This window comes from Microtus oregoni, unplaced genomic scaffold (genome assembly GCF_018167655.1).
Source record: "Microtus oregoni isolate MIOR12 unplaced genomic scaffold, Mior012 000035F_ref0000213, whole genome shotgun sequence".
Classification (NCBI taxonomy): Eukaryota; Metazoa; Chordata; class Mammalia; order Rodentia; family Cricetidae; genus Microtus; species Microtus oregoni.
The window spans coordinates 26,503,507-26,519,859 of record NW_024543094.1 but is presented as its reverse complement, the minus strand read 5'-3'; the positions used below and the strand labels follow the sequence as shown (position 1 = coordinate 26,519,859).

Sequence of the window (16,353 nt, the reverse complement as noted above, 5' to 3'; positions counted from 1 at the left end):
TAGAAAACCTGGGAGAGTGACCTTGGTCATGACCTGCCCGATCACAAGCTGTGATCAGACTGTAGCTCTTTCTCTCAAAATTTCAACGAATGCAATTTCATTTGTGCAAAGACTTTCTAGATAAGCGTGCATGTAAAGAAACAGTCACAAACAGTTCCGCATCTGTCATCCACTGTGAGCCATTAGCTAATCTTGCACTCATCAAAACAGCCATGGGCAGGAACAGGAAGCAACTCTGCACTAATTTCCCTCTAATTTTAGTGGCAACATTGTGGGAAAAACCAAAGGGTAAAGTAAATGTTTGGGACATCTGATTGACCATGAAACCATCAACCATGAACTTTGCCTACTTTATTTTGAAAATATGCTGGATTGTGTGTTTTCTATGAGACAGAGGGTGGCAAGTTATAGCAAGAGCTTAATGCAGGGGATGTTGAGTTCTCTCCAATATAAAGTTTGGTGTAGGTGGTTCCATCTCCGTACAGTAGCCATTTTCATTCTCCCTGGTTCCTTGTCTCCTGTTCTGCCCTCATCAATGTTCTGGCTTATCACCTAATGACATCATTGCTGCTGCCCTTGTGACTGGCGGAGAAAAGACAGAATCATGCCATGTCAGAGGACTGTGCAGAGCTTCTCCTGTCAGTCCAGAATGTTAGGAGCTCTCCTGGGAAGGTTGCATTAAGTTTCTTGTGATAGACCTATTGTTTCTTTGTCCCGACACCCTCCCTGGTTTATCAGGGGCCAAAGAAAATGGTACAACTGTGCCTCGTTCAGACCAGTTCGTCCTTTGGGATTGAGGTTGAGTTCCATTCAGGTCTGTGTGTTAGGAGTGAAGGGGTATGGTTGGGGATCTCACCAATATAGATGGAGCCATTTTTATACTATTTCCTGTAGACAAGATTATAAATGGTCATCCATTTTGGTGATCTATATCTGAATGAAACTTTGTATGGTTGATTGGTATTGTTATCTGTTTATTATTTCCTATCACACCAGCATAAGAATATTACAAATATGTAATAGAGTTAATTGTTTAAAAGCTTACAAACATTTACTTATTAATATGAATATTATAGAATTCATTAGGAATTGTGTGCAAACTCTTTGGAAATTATACACACAAACTCATTAGAACAGACCCAATCACAGTTTGTGTGTGTATTTGTGTGTGTATCTCTATGTTGTTTGTGTGTGTATCTCTGTGTGTGTGAGTGACTTGTAGTATATTTTATAAGATGAATAGCAATAGGCAAATTACGTTAAGTTTTCAAATGCAACTTGAATTTAAAGATGCAAATGCATCCAACTTTTAGTAAAGATCAAAGAAGGTCATGAAGCCTCACAGTCAAGACTGAACTATTTGCCTGCAGAACAAAGGAAGTAAATACTTCACCCTTATCCCCGGGGCCTGTCCTCTGCATCTAGCCCCTGTCAGGCACTATCAGAGGGCCTCTAGCCATAAGCACATACCACTGTGGTGAAGAATGTGATCCTGATGGGAAGATGGTGGCAGAAGATAAAAATAATGAGCCAAACTTAAGCCTAATGATAGGCTATTTTTTCTCATACATAATTATATAACAGGGATACTTTTTTTCCCCTATGATCAAAATAGCTTGGTATTTATCATCCTGCCATTAACGATTTAATTACTAGTGACTGAGGAGAGAGATTTGCAGGAACCTTAAATTATGGCTAATCTTTGAGAAGAAAAAATGTAATTTAGGGCTCAGATAAGATAAATATGTTCTCCTGTTGATTTCATGAATAAAGCAAGTGTTTAATATGGTAGACATTAATATCTATGAGACACAGCAGTGAAATACAGAATTTTGAAATTACTTACTGTATTTGTATCTGTTTCCACCTCAGGTCAGGTATGGCCCCTCAAATCAGATTTGCATTTGCAAAAACCTCCATGGAATGTTAGTCCCTTACATCAATATTAATCATTGCCCTCTTAAGAGCTGGGTAGTGGGTACAAGGAAACATCACATCTGAATTCTAATTAGGAAGACCATATAATTTATCATGTGAATTGAGACATTTTTCCAGCATAGGTATTTATAGTCTTGTGTAGATAAACATGACTTTATTACAAAAAGATATAAATTTCAGCAAATTACTTCCATCCTCGTGAATTCTTTGAAATCTGCCCCAATCAATTTTTAGACCGTGCAGCAATTAACATAACAGGAAGACACTGCTGACCCTTCTCCATATTTCCTCATACTTTTTGAGCTTGTGTATCATGTGGAATATAACCCCCACAGAAGAATAATTCTGCTTCTCCCGAAGAAGCTGCAAGTGATTTAATTTTACCAGTGAATCTGAGAAAACTGAGCATGCTCAGCTAAGCCCCTTGAAGACTTTCTCTGGTGGGTCTGCCTGCTCTTAGCACAGTGATATCCTGGAATGATCTGTATCTCCTGCATTCTTGGCAGGGATGGATGGGAGGGAGACAAAAGGTGCTGATAAATTGGGGAAGTCGGATTTTAGGGACTTAATTAGTTTAATCTCCTTATCTGCTCCAACCTGTAAAGGTAATGATGCTAAAAGTAATGTCCATTTGTTTAGTTTCTTCCCCAACAACTCAATATTTCCATCTTTTCTGAGGATTTCTTGTTTCCTACCTTGGGGTAGGCAGCTGTCTCAAGCCACAGACTGTGTGGCTAATATGGCCAGGTTTGATTTCTCTCTCTCTCTCTCTCTCTCTCTCTCTCTCTCTCTCTCTCTCTCTGTGTGTGTGTGTGTGTGTGTGTGTGTGTGTGAGAGAGAGAGAGAGAGAGAGAGAGAGAGGAGAGAGAGAGAGAGAGGAGAGAGGAGAGAATATCTGTGAGTGATATATATGTGTGCACATTTGTGTGTGTAAGTGTAGACAGGTGTGTGTCGTTGCATGTGTGTGGAAGTCAGAGGACAAGGTTGACTATGGGTCATTCCATCTTGATTTTAGGAAGGGTCTTCTCTTAACCCACCCTCTGGTCCATGAGCTCCTGGGGATTCTGTCCTCTCTGCCTTCCTTGCAGGAGTGCTGGAGTTGCAGGTGCTTGAGCCACTTTTCTGGATTTTACCTAGGTTCTGGAGATTTGAGTTCTGGTCCCCCCTGAACAAGGCTCTTCACCCACTGAGTCACTTCCCTAGGCTCCCAGCATTGAGACTTCATGGTGACTGATGCTTTCATATTGAAAGCACAAATCCCCCTCACAGTGTCTCATCGCCTGTGCAGCCCAGGACCAGATACCTTAATTTGATTATTTTATTTCAGTCTTTACTTCATCAAGTAGACTTGAGTAGTTCAACTTTCTGTTAAGAAAAGTTACTACACTTGGTTCTTTCTCCTTGTGTTAATTATTCTCTTTTTCAGATCCATTATAAAGAAGAGTATAACAAGTCCAAGGACAAGTGCACCTTTGTGACTGATACTCCTATGCTAAACCATGTAAAAAATATTGGTGCTTTTATTTCTGAGGTAAGGTCTGAAAATCTGTCAAATGGATTATGGCTTAAATTATATTATAGTGATAACTAGACACTGAGAGGGCTGTGATGTTGGATAACAGGAACTCAGACAATTAGGTACAATAAATGTGTTCCTGTGTTATATTATTATAAAAATATATTATTTTATATTATATTAAAGTTGGAGAATAATTTTGAATGAAACACTTAATACTGGTCATATCTAAATTATTTAACTATGAACCAAGTTACTATGTGTACACTGATTTTACTATAGTTCACTGGTGTATGTTTATGCAGTATATGTGTATTTTGACTGTAGTTATGCTTTATGTAGAATTACTCTTGAAAACAAATATTTTTATTCATGTAGTAGAAAATTCTGGCAGCATGGCTAATTTTAGAATTTCCAAGTTATTCATTTTGTAATGGACATATTTTGGGGGTAGATAATTGAATACCATATTGGAAGTAAGTAAATTTGTCAACTAAATCCATCAAGCATGCTATCTTGGATAAATAATTTTAAATGAAATCTTTTTGAGTGGGCTAAGACTCAGCTGGAGAGAGGTAATGTTTAGGAAGGCAGAGTGAAGGAAACACGCTATTTCCAGCTGAAAAGCCGCACAGCCTCTCCTGCGAGCATTCAGTTCCACAGTCCACAGTGGATCCCAAAGCACCATGTCATAATCTCTAGGCTGAGGATTTGCATTAGTCTGTGAATGGACTTGAAAAAGAGAACGAATAAAGCAGCATTGCAAATGACTGACCTTTAGTGTTTTGTAAGTTGTGTTGGAAAGAGATAAATGTGCCACACTCAGGATTATCTAGTAATGTGGAACAATTTTGAGAAAACTAGTCCATTTTCTGTTATTATTACCAGCATCTTTAGCTGGGGGACAAAAGGCCTATGAAGGATAGGCTCCTTCAATCAACACCCAAAGCAACTCTGACTGGGAGGTTTACTGAGGCCTCATCCACAGAGCAGAAGAAATGTGATTTTTCCCTTGTGTTAGCTACACTATTTATCATGTAGAGAGAAATTCTTGGTGTTCTCAATTTATGATTGATTAATTTTCTTGAAGGAGTTAACTGCAGAGAAAAAATTACAAGTGGTGACCTATCGTAGTCCCTAAAAGCTAATTTTCCCGAGAGGAAAAGGTGACTGGCTGTTTGTCTTCTCAAGTAATGTTAGAGCTTGTTTATAATCAGTGCAGGCTAAAGACACACACACACACAGAGATGCAGACACACAACACATGCACAAACACACACACAGAGACACAAACACATGCACAAACAAGCACACACACACAAACTCTCTTACACACACAGCCACACAGAAACACAAACACACACAATCACACAGACATGTGCACAAACATACAGAGACACAAAACACACACACATGCAGACACACTCACACACACTCAGAGGTAAATGAGGCTACACCTTCCACTGTGGCCAAAGAAAGCTAAGAAGGTTTTAATAAAGGACCACTCCTCCTATAGTTGTTATTATTATTGTTATTTAATTATGTAAGTTTAGAGGATTTAATGACAATTCCATACATTTACACTTCTATTCTTATTATTAATATTTAATTGTATAAGTTTAGAGGATTTAATCTGATAATTCCATACATTGATACAGTGTGTTCTGATGAGAACCAGGTAGTTAACTTTTTTCTCTCCTACAAACAATTTTTCATTATCAGACAGAAAAATATTGTACATCCTTCTGAACTGAGTGTGATGTTTCAGCACACACATGATAGGTCCTGAGCAAATCAGGGAAATTAATGTTTCTTTCTCGTTGTCCTTATTTTGTGTCTGCAGCCTTTGTCTCCCCTCTTCAGTTTTTCACAAAATAAAAAATAATTTGTTGTGAACTATGGCCACCCTGCAGTTCTGTAGAACACAGGAACACATTCATTGTGCCTAATTGTCTGAGTTCTTGTTATCCAACATCACAGCCCTCCCAGTGTCTAGTTATCACTATTGTTTGCCTCTAGGTTCTAGACAGTAAATTCTAATAACTTGTATTTTGTGGCTAGAAGGTCTCATTGTTCTCAGACCATTTGTTCACTGGCCAAACACGTGCTACTTGCAACACACAGACTTCAGAAATACACAGATCGAAACACAAACTTCCCCCTGTCCTTCCTTATCACAGTTAAAGCTCTCGCCACAATACACTGGATTTATTTCTATCTTTCAGAATATTCCCATCAGATTAATTGACATAAATTTAATAGCCTGTAGGTTTTTAAACCAATCATGTATCTAACTTAAGCTTTCTTTTGTATTCACAGTAGCAGAGAAAAAAATGCTTATATTTTTTCCTTTTTTTTTTATCTTAGGCAAAATACAAAGGAACCATTAAGGCAGATCTTTCCAACTGTCTGTACAAGCATATGCCGGCCACTATTGACAGCGTGTTTGCAAGAGAAGTATCCCAGCTTCAGAGTGAGGTGTGACTCAATTTTGTAACCTTACAGAAGTTATTTGGTATTTGGCATTTATGAGCATTGTTTTCTTTTTCTTTTTCTTTTTTTTTTTTGTTATCAAATACTAAATGGAACCAGAAGCAACTGGTCTGTACTGCTAATTATCACAGGTGAAATGGCAGAAAATGAAGGGAACCTCAGTATCAGGTCTGCTGACCACGTCTTTGCTTCTCCATGGCCCACTCATTGTCCTTCAAAGAGCTGATTCCAGTATCATCCAGACAGTTTCTTGATGAAATTTTGATAGCTACTTCAAGTAAATCTCTTATTTAATGTATGGTCCCTAAGCCAAGAACTTTTCAGTAGAGTTTATAAAGTCAGGGAAACAAGTGACGGTTGGATTTGGGGGCATGTGCAGGTTTATGTTCCCTTGCTAGACCAGTGTTGGGCTGATATTCTGTTCTGTGGCATGTGTTTTCCATGCAGGAGATCTACAGCCAGTACCTAGGGCTGCCATCAGGTGAAAGTAGCCATTTCTAAGTTGCAGAAAAATGGAGCGACTGTCCTCATGAAAACTCCTTTTGAGTCCAGGAGTGGAAAGGGGTTTCCCTTAGAGGAGATTGGCAGCTAAGGCATTCTGAATGTCCCCCATTTCCTGAATTTCTTGCTATAGAATTTCAAACTAGAATATTTTGATGCTTTCTGGTTCATTGCTTTCTTCATCTCCCAATCTGATGATTATGGTGGTGATGGTAATGGTGATGGTAATGATGACAATGGTGGTTTTATCTTCTGCTGTTTGTCCCTCAAAGCTGGAAGAGCCTCATTTCCTGCTCTACTTGGAGCAGTCCCTAGAACATATGGACTATGAATTCAGTTGACTATGTTGGTTTCCTTCCTAGGGATAGGCTCTCTTCTGTGTAATATGTGCTCTTCATGTGTAGTGTAAATTTGTATCACACACATGTGCTAGCTGGGCCGGGTGGTGTTCTATGTGCTTTCCACTTTTGTGCATTTTTTCCTCCCAACAACTCCACCAGGTATTCCCATTGTAGGGTTTTAGAAACAAGCACAGAGAGGGTTAGTAGCTTTCTCAAGGCCACATATCCAGTAGAAACCAGACCACCAACAGCTAGCTAATCTGCCTTCAAGGTCTGAGTCCTCAATGCATGCTGCACCTCATCTCTCCTCCAGTGTCTACTGCTTGCTTTCTTATCAATCAATATACTTCTGTGATAGAAAATATTTTGAGACAGGCTCAAATGTAACCCAGGTTGACCCCCTCACTCACTATATAGCTTGAGGAGAACTTGAATTCATAATCCTCCCAGATTGGCCTCCCAAGTATTAGTATTAGGAAACCATGTGGCACCTGCCGTAGTACAGCAAATTCACTTTCTTCTTTAGATTCTTTTTATCTTTAAGAAGAAGGTGCTTTGGATTTCAAATAATTTCCAAATGGATTACTCTGGGAAAATACTAAGCATAGAACTCTTCTTAGGACATCTTTAAGTAATTCATTATTATAAATGTAAGCACGCACTGTGTCCCCAGTTGGGCAGTGAGTCTATCTCAGCTATGCAAGACTAGTCTAAAAATATATGATGGTGAGATTCTGCATGGCTGACTGTGACGAGTGTGTCCTTTGCTTGCCCTGCCAACATCTGGTCACTTAGCTATTTGTTGATGACATGGGCTGCTTAACAAAGCATGCAATTACAACACAACATTTGATGTGGGACAAGTAACAATTACGCAAGAAAGAAAAGGAATGTATGCTTATGTTTGTGCTTATGAAGTGACAGTTTGGGATATGAGCTGGATAGTTTTATGTCAACTACATACATGCTAACGCTTTCTGAGAGGACAAAATCTCAGTTGAGAAAATGCTTCCATAAGATGGGCATGTAAGCAAGCTTATATGGTATTTTCCAAATTAATGATTGGTTGGGGAGGGTCTGGCTCTTTGTGGGTAGGACTATTCTGGGCTGGTGGTTCTAGTTTCTATAAGAAAGCAGGCTGAGCAAGTCACAGGGAGCAAGCCAGTAAGCGGTACCCCTCCATGGCCTCTACATCAGCTCCTGCCTCTAGGTTCATGCCCTGTTTGAGTTCTTGTCCTGAACAGTGCTGTGGAAGTGTAAGACAGATAAACTTTTTCCTCCCCAAGTTGCTTTGGTCATGGTGTTTTATAGCAGCAACAGAAACTCAAACTAAGACAGGATACTTGAATTCTATTTTTTTTTTAAGTAGAAGAGTTTTCTCACCTTCTTAGTAAATTTTGGTACATCAAACCTTGCAACGCAGCACTTAACATGAAAAATAATTCATGGAGGACATTTTAGAATTTGTCATATTTTTGTTAGGATAAGTTACCATGTACATTTTTACCATGTTCTCCTATGATAGTTAACATACGGACACCTGTATTCAGCATAAGTTATGAATACGTCCCCTGTGATAAATTTCTGACTTGCTCTAAGAGAAAGCTGATTCCCCATAAGCTACCTGTTTCAAAGGCTGCCACAAGGTAATAATGTTCCTTTACATATAAATGTATCCATATTATTACTATTAAGATATTGATTCTGAATTTACCCAGAAGTAAAAAGCAAGAAAGCAGACATATTACTGTGAGTGTCTCCATGTAGTTTTGATATCCTTAGACTTGAAACAGCAAGTGTCTCGCTGATCATTTTTATGTCCCACTGTCTCCTAAGTCTTCATCAAACTCTTATCTGAAATCAAGCTGTATATACTCTTGAACACTGAACCCCAAGATTGTCGGTTTGCCAGACTGTGATATGAAGAAAACAAAATGCCTGCAGTATATTTGAGTTTGGAATCTGCTATAAGGAACTTGAGAGAAAAAGCACATCCAGAATGCCTTATATGTTGGCTCTCTTTAAGGGAGAAGTTTCCCTACACTTCTGAAGTCAAAATGAGTCTACATGGCGACAGCTCTTCTGCATATTTGGGGGTCAGAATCACTAGAACAGCTGTTTCCACCTGGTCACCGGCTTGCGATAGAAATTGAGTCAGGGTCACACTTGCTTACAGAACATACTTGGGATGAAGAATTTCGAGAAAAAGAGTCCTAAGACTTATAGGAGACCTTTTTTGAGCTATATAAAAACAAAGATCCTAAACAAACCCAAGAACAGAATGGAATGGAGTGTGCTGTAAATCTTGCCTGCATGGCTGTTTCCAGGCAAGGGCTGAATACCCCTGCATAATGGAACTGATATAGGTAACTCTGGCCCTGGCACTGAGCAGGCTTGTGAGAGTCTATGTTTGTGCCAGCAGTAGCCATAAACTTCTGTGTCTGCAGTTCTTAACTGTCTGTTGTATGGGACTACAGTACATTCACTTGAATGGTACCTTAAAAGTAGACTGTATGTCAAACATATACGGGGGGGGGCAGGGAGGGCAAATCTACTAGAAGTAAAATGAAGCATTTTCCCGTAATCCCAGCACTCAGGAGAGAAATAGGAGGACCAACATTCAAGATCATCCTGGCAATGTAGTGAGTTTTAGGCCAGCCTGGGGCACATAGCATTCTAATTTTTAAAAATCTACTATCGAGTGAAATACATGAGATAAATGTAAATATCTTGCTAGACACACATATTGTGTAGACTATGTGAAACTATTAGCAGTGCACTCTGACTTGACGGTGCAGCTCCACAGTGCTCCGAGGGTTCTCAAATGGGGAGGAAATGGTTTGAAGTTAGGGAAACATTACAAAATGACAGATCCTTTAAAAATTGAATTTATCAGAAAAACTACCAGCTTGGCATCACTGACATCATTTCCATTAGCTATTTAAGGGGAGAAAATTGCTGTGATAAATTAAAGCTCAGCTGCCTCCGACTTGACGCAAGCTCAGTTTTGGAGTTCTGCTCAGTAGCAGCTGTAAACGAAACGACTGTTTGAAAGCCGAAAGTAGAAAATTATGCAGCCTCTTTAAGAAAGAGAACTTTTTCAAACTGTCCTGGGTGAGTTACTATTTCTATGATAACTCATAAAATGATCGGCTGCATGCCTTAGGTTTATGAAGTCACAAGTGTGGTATTCCGTCTAAAATGCAGAATATAAACGTTTTTCATGGTTTTAGTGACTTGACCACCCATTAAACTCTCCCTTCCTTTAGAGGTGCGATATAAAACATAAGTAACTGTGATGATGGGCAGTCAACCTGGGTGGAGTTTTCTCATGTAACTAATTCCTGAGAATGTAAAGATGTTCATCATAATTACATATCTTTCCGAGTAAACACACTGTAGAGGGATGAATTACACCTGGACCATATGAAGTGCTGCATTCGCGTCTTGGGAATCAACCACATGTACAGGATTGGTTACAGGAACCGACTGCTTAGGATCGAATCAGACTTAAGTATGTTAATTCTCAGAAATTCCCACACAGGCAGCGAAAGGAAAACGACCTAGAGACGTGTTAAGATCATCTGGCAGCTGGAAAACGATAACTAGGATTTAATTACATAATTCTCATGAGATTGAGTCAGATCATTTGAGCATTTTTGTTGTTGTTGTTGTTTTCGAGACAGGGTTTCTCTGTGGTTTTGGAGCCTGTCCTGGAACTATCTCTTGTAGACCAGGCTGGTCTCGAACTCACAGAGATCCGTCTGCCTCTGCCCCCCCGAGTGCTGGAACTAAAGGCCTGCCCACCACCGCCCGGCGAGTCAGATCATTTGAGGCACCTTAGGAAAGAGGTAGATTAATTGGGAGTTGGATCTTGGGAGCCCCTGGGGAAGTACAGAAATCCAGTCCTTTAGTCCATGTGGGCGTGTGGAGGATTGGAAGCTAGTGGAGGCAGTGCTATCTCATTGGAAGCTCTGTCTTGTCAGCTAGCTTCTCTCGCTGCAGCTACACAGATCTAGCTCTGGGACACAGGTTTGGGGGTTTGGTGAATAGAACAATTTTCAACAGAACTTATAATATTTAGAGCACGTGATGTCCCACATTGAATGATCTTTTAGTAGTAAAAGTTTTCAAGAAAACCTAAATGTGAATCCAGAGAGGCCACAGAAGTCTTGAGAACTGTACTAGACAGCTTTTAAAAATGGTAAGATTCACAAACGGATGTTTGCTAAAAAAAAAAAAAAAACAATAAAATAGCCTATTTCTCAGCACTGTAATCCTGTTGACTGCTGTACTAATAGTGAGGTGGGCAGCCAGCTCTGTCTATAAACTCCTGTGAGGAGTGTAGCTTCATGAGAATGCCGATAAACTCATTTATTTACTAAAAGTTTATTGCATTTCTCTCTGTGCTAGTCACTCTGATAAGCACAGGATATTAAAAGATGGGTGAGATATCAAAATGGCTTCCAAGGAGCTCATAGTGGTGACAAATTCCTGCTAAAGTTCACTATCTTCCTTTCCCCGAAAGGACACTCTGTTTCTTCTTGTTGAGTACTGCCCTAATCCTTATTTTTGCTTGCTTCTCTTTCCCAGTGTTAAGCAATTTCAAGGTCACTTAATAAGCTCGTCATCATTAGACTCAGTGTGCATTGAATTTGCTTTTTGCTTTTCTTTTTTCTGGGTATTGCTTTCATTCATTCCTATATTCTTAGTTATTTGTTAATTTGTTAGTCACTGGTTGTGCATCGGTAACAAATTGGTGATTCTTTGATGCTGATTTTTTTTTCAGATGTTATAGTGGGATGTACACATTCAGGGAGTTGAAAGTTGAGTGTTTCAGTAAGGGAAGGCAGGCAATAGATGATTACTCAAAATTAAATAGCAATTAAAAATTGTGAAAGAAATAAGATGACTGTAAAAGCCTAGAGTGAGGGAAGATTTCCTGTATGACTTTCTTTTATTCACAGCCATGTTATCAGATTTGGCTGTCACCTTCTGAGGCATCTTTCACAGGCCCTCTCCAGCCCAGTAAAGGGCAAACCAGTAATCATAGCAATGGACAGTATTGGGATGACCTATTCCTTATGGAGGACTAGGCTTGACCTATCTGAGAATTTTGCCTGTATGTCAAATATTCCCTTAATTGGAAAATTTAATGATGATTATCAGATCTTAGGCCATATCAGATAAGTCAATCATTTGAGTCTATACAAAATCAGAATCTTTCATTTAAAAACAATTCATGGCCTAAAGTAATTCACGGCACTGGAGAGACGGCTCAGGGTTAACAGGGCATGTGGATTTTGTAGAGGACTAGAGTTCAGTTCCCAGCACTCATAAACACTGGTAAATCCAGCTCCAGGAGCATCCGATGCTTCTGGCCTCTTTGGGCATCCGTACCCATACACATACGCCCCCCCCCCCCACATGCTAAAAATAATTAATAAATAAAATAATCTTTAAACTTTGACACATTCTTACTGCCCTTCACTTAGTCAGTTGTGCCCTCTAAATTTAACCTTGCACATCTGTAGCCCTGCGAGTTCTCAGTTGTTGAGGATCTCCCCAGACTGCTGCCAAGATTTAAGGCAGATGAATAAAACTGAGGTTTTTAATCTTTCGTTTGAGATAAACTGCAACTTTTGAGATCCGAAGCTAAACTGCAGCACTGGGATGAGAGCATTATCTTGTTACAGCGTCTCAGGCAAATTTAACTGTCAGCCCGCAAAGTAGAGGAGGAATTGAAAGCAGTGTTTAGCACACCTCTGAGTGGCTCTAATCCTTATGTGCTTTTGAAGGTTGCCTACAAGCAGAAGCATGATGCTGAGAAGGGGGTCTCGGATTATGCACACATGAAGGAACCTCCAGAGGTGAGACATGCCATGGAGGTCAACAGACACCAGAGCAATGTAAGAGCTCATCTTTTCTTTCTTTCTTCCTTCCTTCCTTCCTTCTTTCCTTTCTTCCTTCCTTTCTTTGCAATTTTTTTTTTCTGGAAAAGTACGAATTTAGGATTATTTTGTTGAGATTAAAACATTATGGCACACTGGTCACAAGGACTTTAACACTTATTTGAATTATTCTGATGACTGTCGTTAAACTCTTTGTTGGATATTTTTAAGTTGTGAGGCATTTCGGGCACTGTAAATTTTGCTTTGTCTAAGACACATGTGGATTCTGGGACCACTTTAGTTCTCAGCGCTTACTGAATTTCCTTTACATTGTGTGGGAGTTTGTGATCTCTACTCCAGAACGACAGGAGCACTAGAAGAAAACCCAGCTGTCATCAGTGGCCCCAGAGGAAATACAAAGTTTTAGGGTCCCTGCTGTACTTTATTTTAGAGTGCTTATGCTTATGGGGTTCAAACTGTTGAAGGTAAGATATGAACTTCGAAAGCTGGTTTCTAGTAGGTTAGGAGCAGGCGCCAAGTGGAAAGAAGGTAAAGAAAGATAGCACATTCCTTCTTTGAAGTTACCAAGTCCTTTAAGGCTTTCATGCATTTTATCAATTATCATTATCACTGTGGCTTAGAAACAGAAATTTCTCCTAAAATAATACCAGAATTGTGACTTTTCTGGCCTCCAAAGATGTAAATGACCGATGTTAGGATCTTGGTGGGTTTGTATGGGCACTGATTCGTCCTGTTGTCCTAGGTGGGGACAAGATGTCCTTCACCCGTTCTTAGAGACATTCCTGATGTTTTCGCATCATCTCACACAGAATCTGCCCTACCATCTGGTCCTCTTTGTAAGGTCTATATAAACCCAGAAGCTTTTACTTCAAAGCTTTATTTTCTTCTGCTGACTGCCTTTAGGGGCTAGTCTGGTAGAATATCCATGGTCTAGTTGCTGGCCTCATCACTGTGGCCAAACAGTTGGCAGAAGCAGCTTTGGGGAGGAAAGAGTTATATGATTCATGGTTCTAGAGAAACTGAAGTCCCATGTTGGAAGGGAACCGGTGGTTCTGGAGTGGCTGCATCCGTGGTGGCAGGAATAGATGTTGTTTTATATGATCTCAGACCAGAAAGCAGAGAGATCTAGACAGGATCCAGGGAAAGACATAACATTCAAAATCCTGCCACAACCCATCTACTCCTGTTGGTCAGGTCCCATTTCCTAAATGTTCCATAGCCCGAAAGGCATGTCTCACCTCAGACTTGCCACCAAGCATCCAAAACAGAGTCTGTGGGAGACGTTTGAGGATCAAACACTACAGCAGTTTCTTTGCGCAGTGTTTGCAATTAAATGGTATTAAATTGCAGAAGATCAGTGTTTAAGTGAAAATTATAGTGAGTCTTGACATTATGACCCAAGCATGTAAGCCACTCACCCACCAGTGCCAAAGTGTCCTCATGGATGCCTTAGTGCTGGTGGGAGCTGGAGAAGCTGAGTGTCTGCAATTGTTAACAGGGTGGTATTTTAAGGGGAGGCTTTCAAGAGTTGTTTGCTTATAGAGGGACTATAATATTCATAATACCACTTACCTAGCTCAGCCACATGCCAGGCACTGTGCCAAGGCTGGTCATTTCCAGTACTTAAAAGAACTCCGTGTTGTGTCACATTTTGTAATACAAATGAAATCAGACCAAAGAAATCAAACTCCCAATTCTACCTTTTCCATTCTTCATTGCTGCCCCGTGAAAGGCTACTGGCAATTAGTCAAGATTTTACCTGGGAATTAAAAGGGTGGGAGCAGTATGGGTTATCATCTAAATTCAGGTACTCTGTAGGGGGAAAAAACGATTCAGATCTTGGCGTTTCCCCTGTCTGACACTGAAGAAATCTTGAATTCAAATACAAGCCTGGAGGTTAGAAGATGGTCTGGTGGGCTGGGGTTGGGGCTACTGTTCCATGCATCCCCAGAAGCCCTGTCTAACTCTGCTGTTCACTGAAGTTCAAATACTGAAGTTCCTTATCATAAGATCCAGACTTATTATTTTAACTCTGTCTTTTCCTTGAAAAGGTCTGTGATTGAGAGCTTGGGGGACTGGAGCCTAAATCCTCCTTCTCCTCCATTTGCCACTGTGTACTTATGGGAAAAAGATGTGTTGACTTACATCCCTCTGCCGACTTGGCTCAACCTTTACATGCAAAATTTGTACATATAATAGGATTTAGAAACTGTTTAAGACTATTTACTCGGATTTAAAGTGAAAATGATATTTGTATTCTATCTTGAGGTAGCTGATATTCTTCCTGAGCCAAGCCTCGTAGAATAATACATTTGCTGTCCTTACAATATGAAATTTAACACAGGCCTTGGAAGCCACAGGAGAGCTAGGACATACACTTCCTGCTTTAGGGCCAGATATAAAACAAAAATCTCTCGGGAACTTCAGTCTGAAGAACTGTGACACAGAATATCCTAGTAGAATTCTGTAGAATTACTCATCTGCAATGGGGAATGTTGCTTTACTTTTGGATATAAATGGCTTAATATTCAAATAAAAACTAGGATCTAGGGAGATGGTATGGTGGGTAAAGGCTTGTTGCCAAGCTTGATGACGATGACCTGAGTTAGATCCCTGGGGCCTACATGGTGGAAAGAGGAGAACTGTGTCTGACCTCCACATGTATGCTATGGCATAGGTACACACACATACACACACACATGCATACGCACATACACATGCACACACACACACATACATACACACACGCACACACACATGCACACACACATACACACATACACACACACACAGACAGAGAGACACAGAGAGAGGAAATAGCAATAAAAATAAATATTGGATTATCCTATAAACAGTGAAGGTCAGCTTGTTAGCTTTTTTGTATCCACACAGATATGTCAGTTTTCTCAGATCTGTTAACCAAGAGGCTGGGTAGGCAGCAGTACTCTGGAGCCTGAATAGCTGCTTTTTGTCTGCCCTACCTCTTATTAGGATGCTCATCAGTGAAGATGCTGAATAGTAGTTTCCTTTTTCAGTTTTTCTAGTTAAATATCTATGAAAAAACAAAAGATTCTGATGGTTCAACTAGATTTGCACCTTCAAATAATTAAGAACTCTAAGAAGAACAGTGATTGGGGTGGGGGTGGGTAGTGGTAATCTCTTGCCTAACTCAAAATTTTAGTTGAGTGATCACAGAAAATGAAAAACAACCCTTTTTGTGATGGTCTCCACTAGAGCGCACATTAGAGAGGTAGTTTGGCATTAGATCATGATGGAAATGTTTGCTTTGCCAAATAGCATGGATGACCATTGACAGGTTGCTTGTCTATAGAGCCCAGCTCTCACGTCTCTCAGTGGGGGCAATGGTGCTACCTACGCCCAAGGGTTAACTTGAGTTTTAAATGAGATGATATCCGTGAAGAGCTCCACAGAGGGACTCCTTGCTTCATGAAAGAGTAGGCCTATCTGGCTTCCTCCAGCCTTGAGAGTTTAGAGCAATATGACAGTTAACTCAAGCCAATAAAAAGAAGTTCAATTTTTAAAGGGTCAAATCACTAGGAAATAAATATGAAGAGTGTATTAGGTCAGAAAGGCAAATTCAAAAAGGTCCCCAAATCTCTCTCTCTTGTTGATACTATCATCAAAAAATGAT

The 16,353-nt window shown here is 40.0% G+C and overlaps 1 protein-coding gene across 10 annotated transcripts in view; it reads left to right on the top strand.

Moving 5' to 3' along the window:
* Nebl (nebulette) overlaps positions 1-16,353 on the top strand; it is a 347,437-nt gene that overhangs the window by 245,583 nt on the left and 85,501 nt on the right. For 7 of the 10 annotated variants that reach the window (XM_041630586.1, XM_041630595.1, XM_041630591.1 and 4 more), the window contains 3 exons: positions 3,365-3,469; positions 5,822-5,932; positions 12,588-12,698. The exons of 2 other annotated variants lie outside the window; for them this stretch is intronic. In XM_041630586.1, the coding sequence (XP_041486520.1) occupies positions 3,365-3,469; positions 5,822-5,932; positions 12,588-12,698 (327 nt within the window). The remainder of the gene's footprint in view (positions 1-3,364; positions 3,470-5,821; positions 5,933-12,587; positions 12,699-16,353) is intronic. One more of the 10 variants, XM_041630590.1, reaches the window with a different exon arrangement.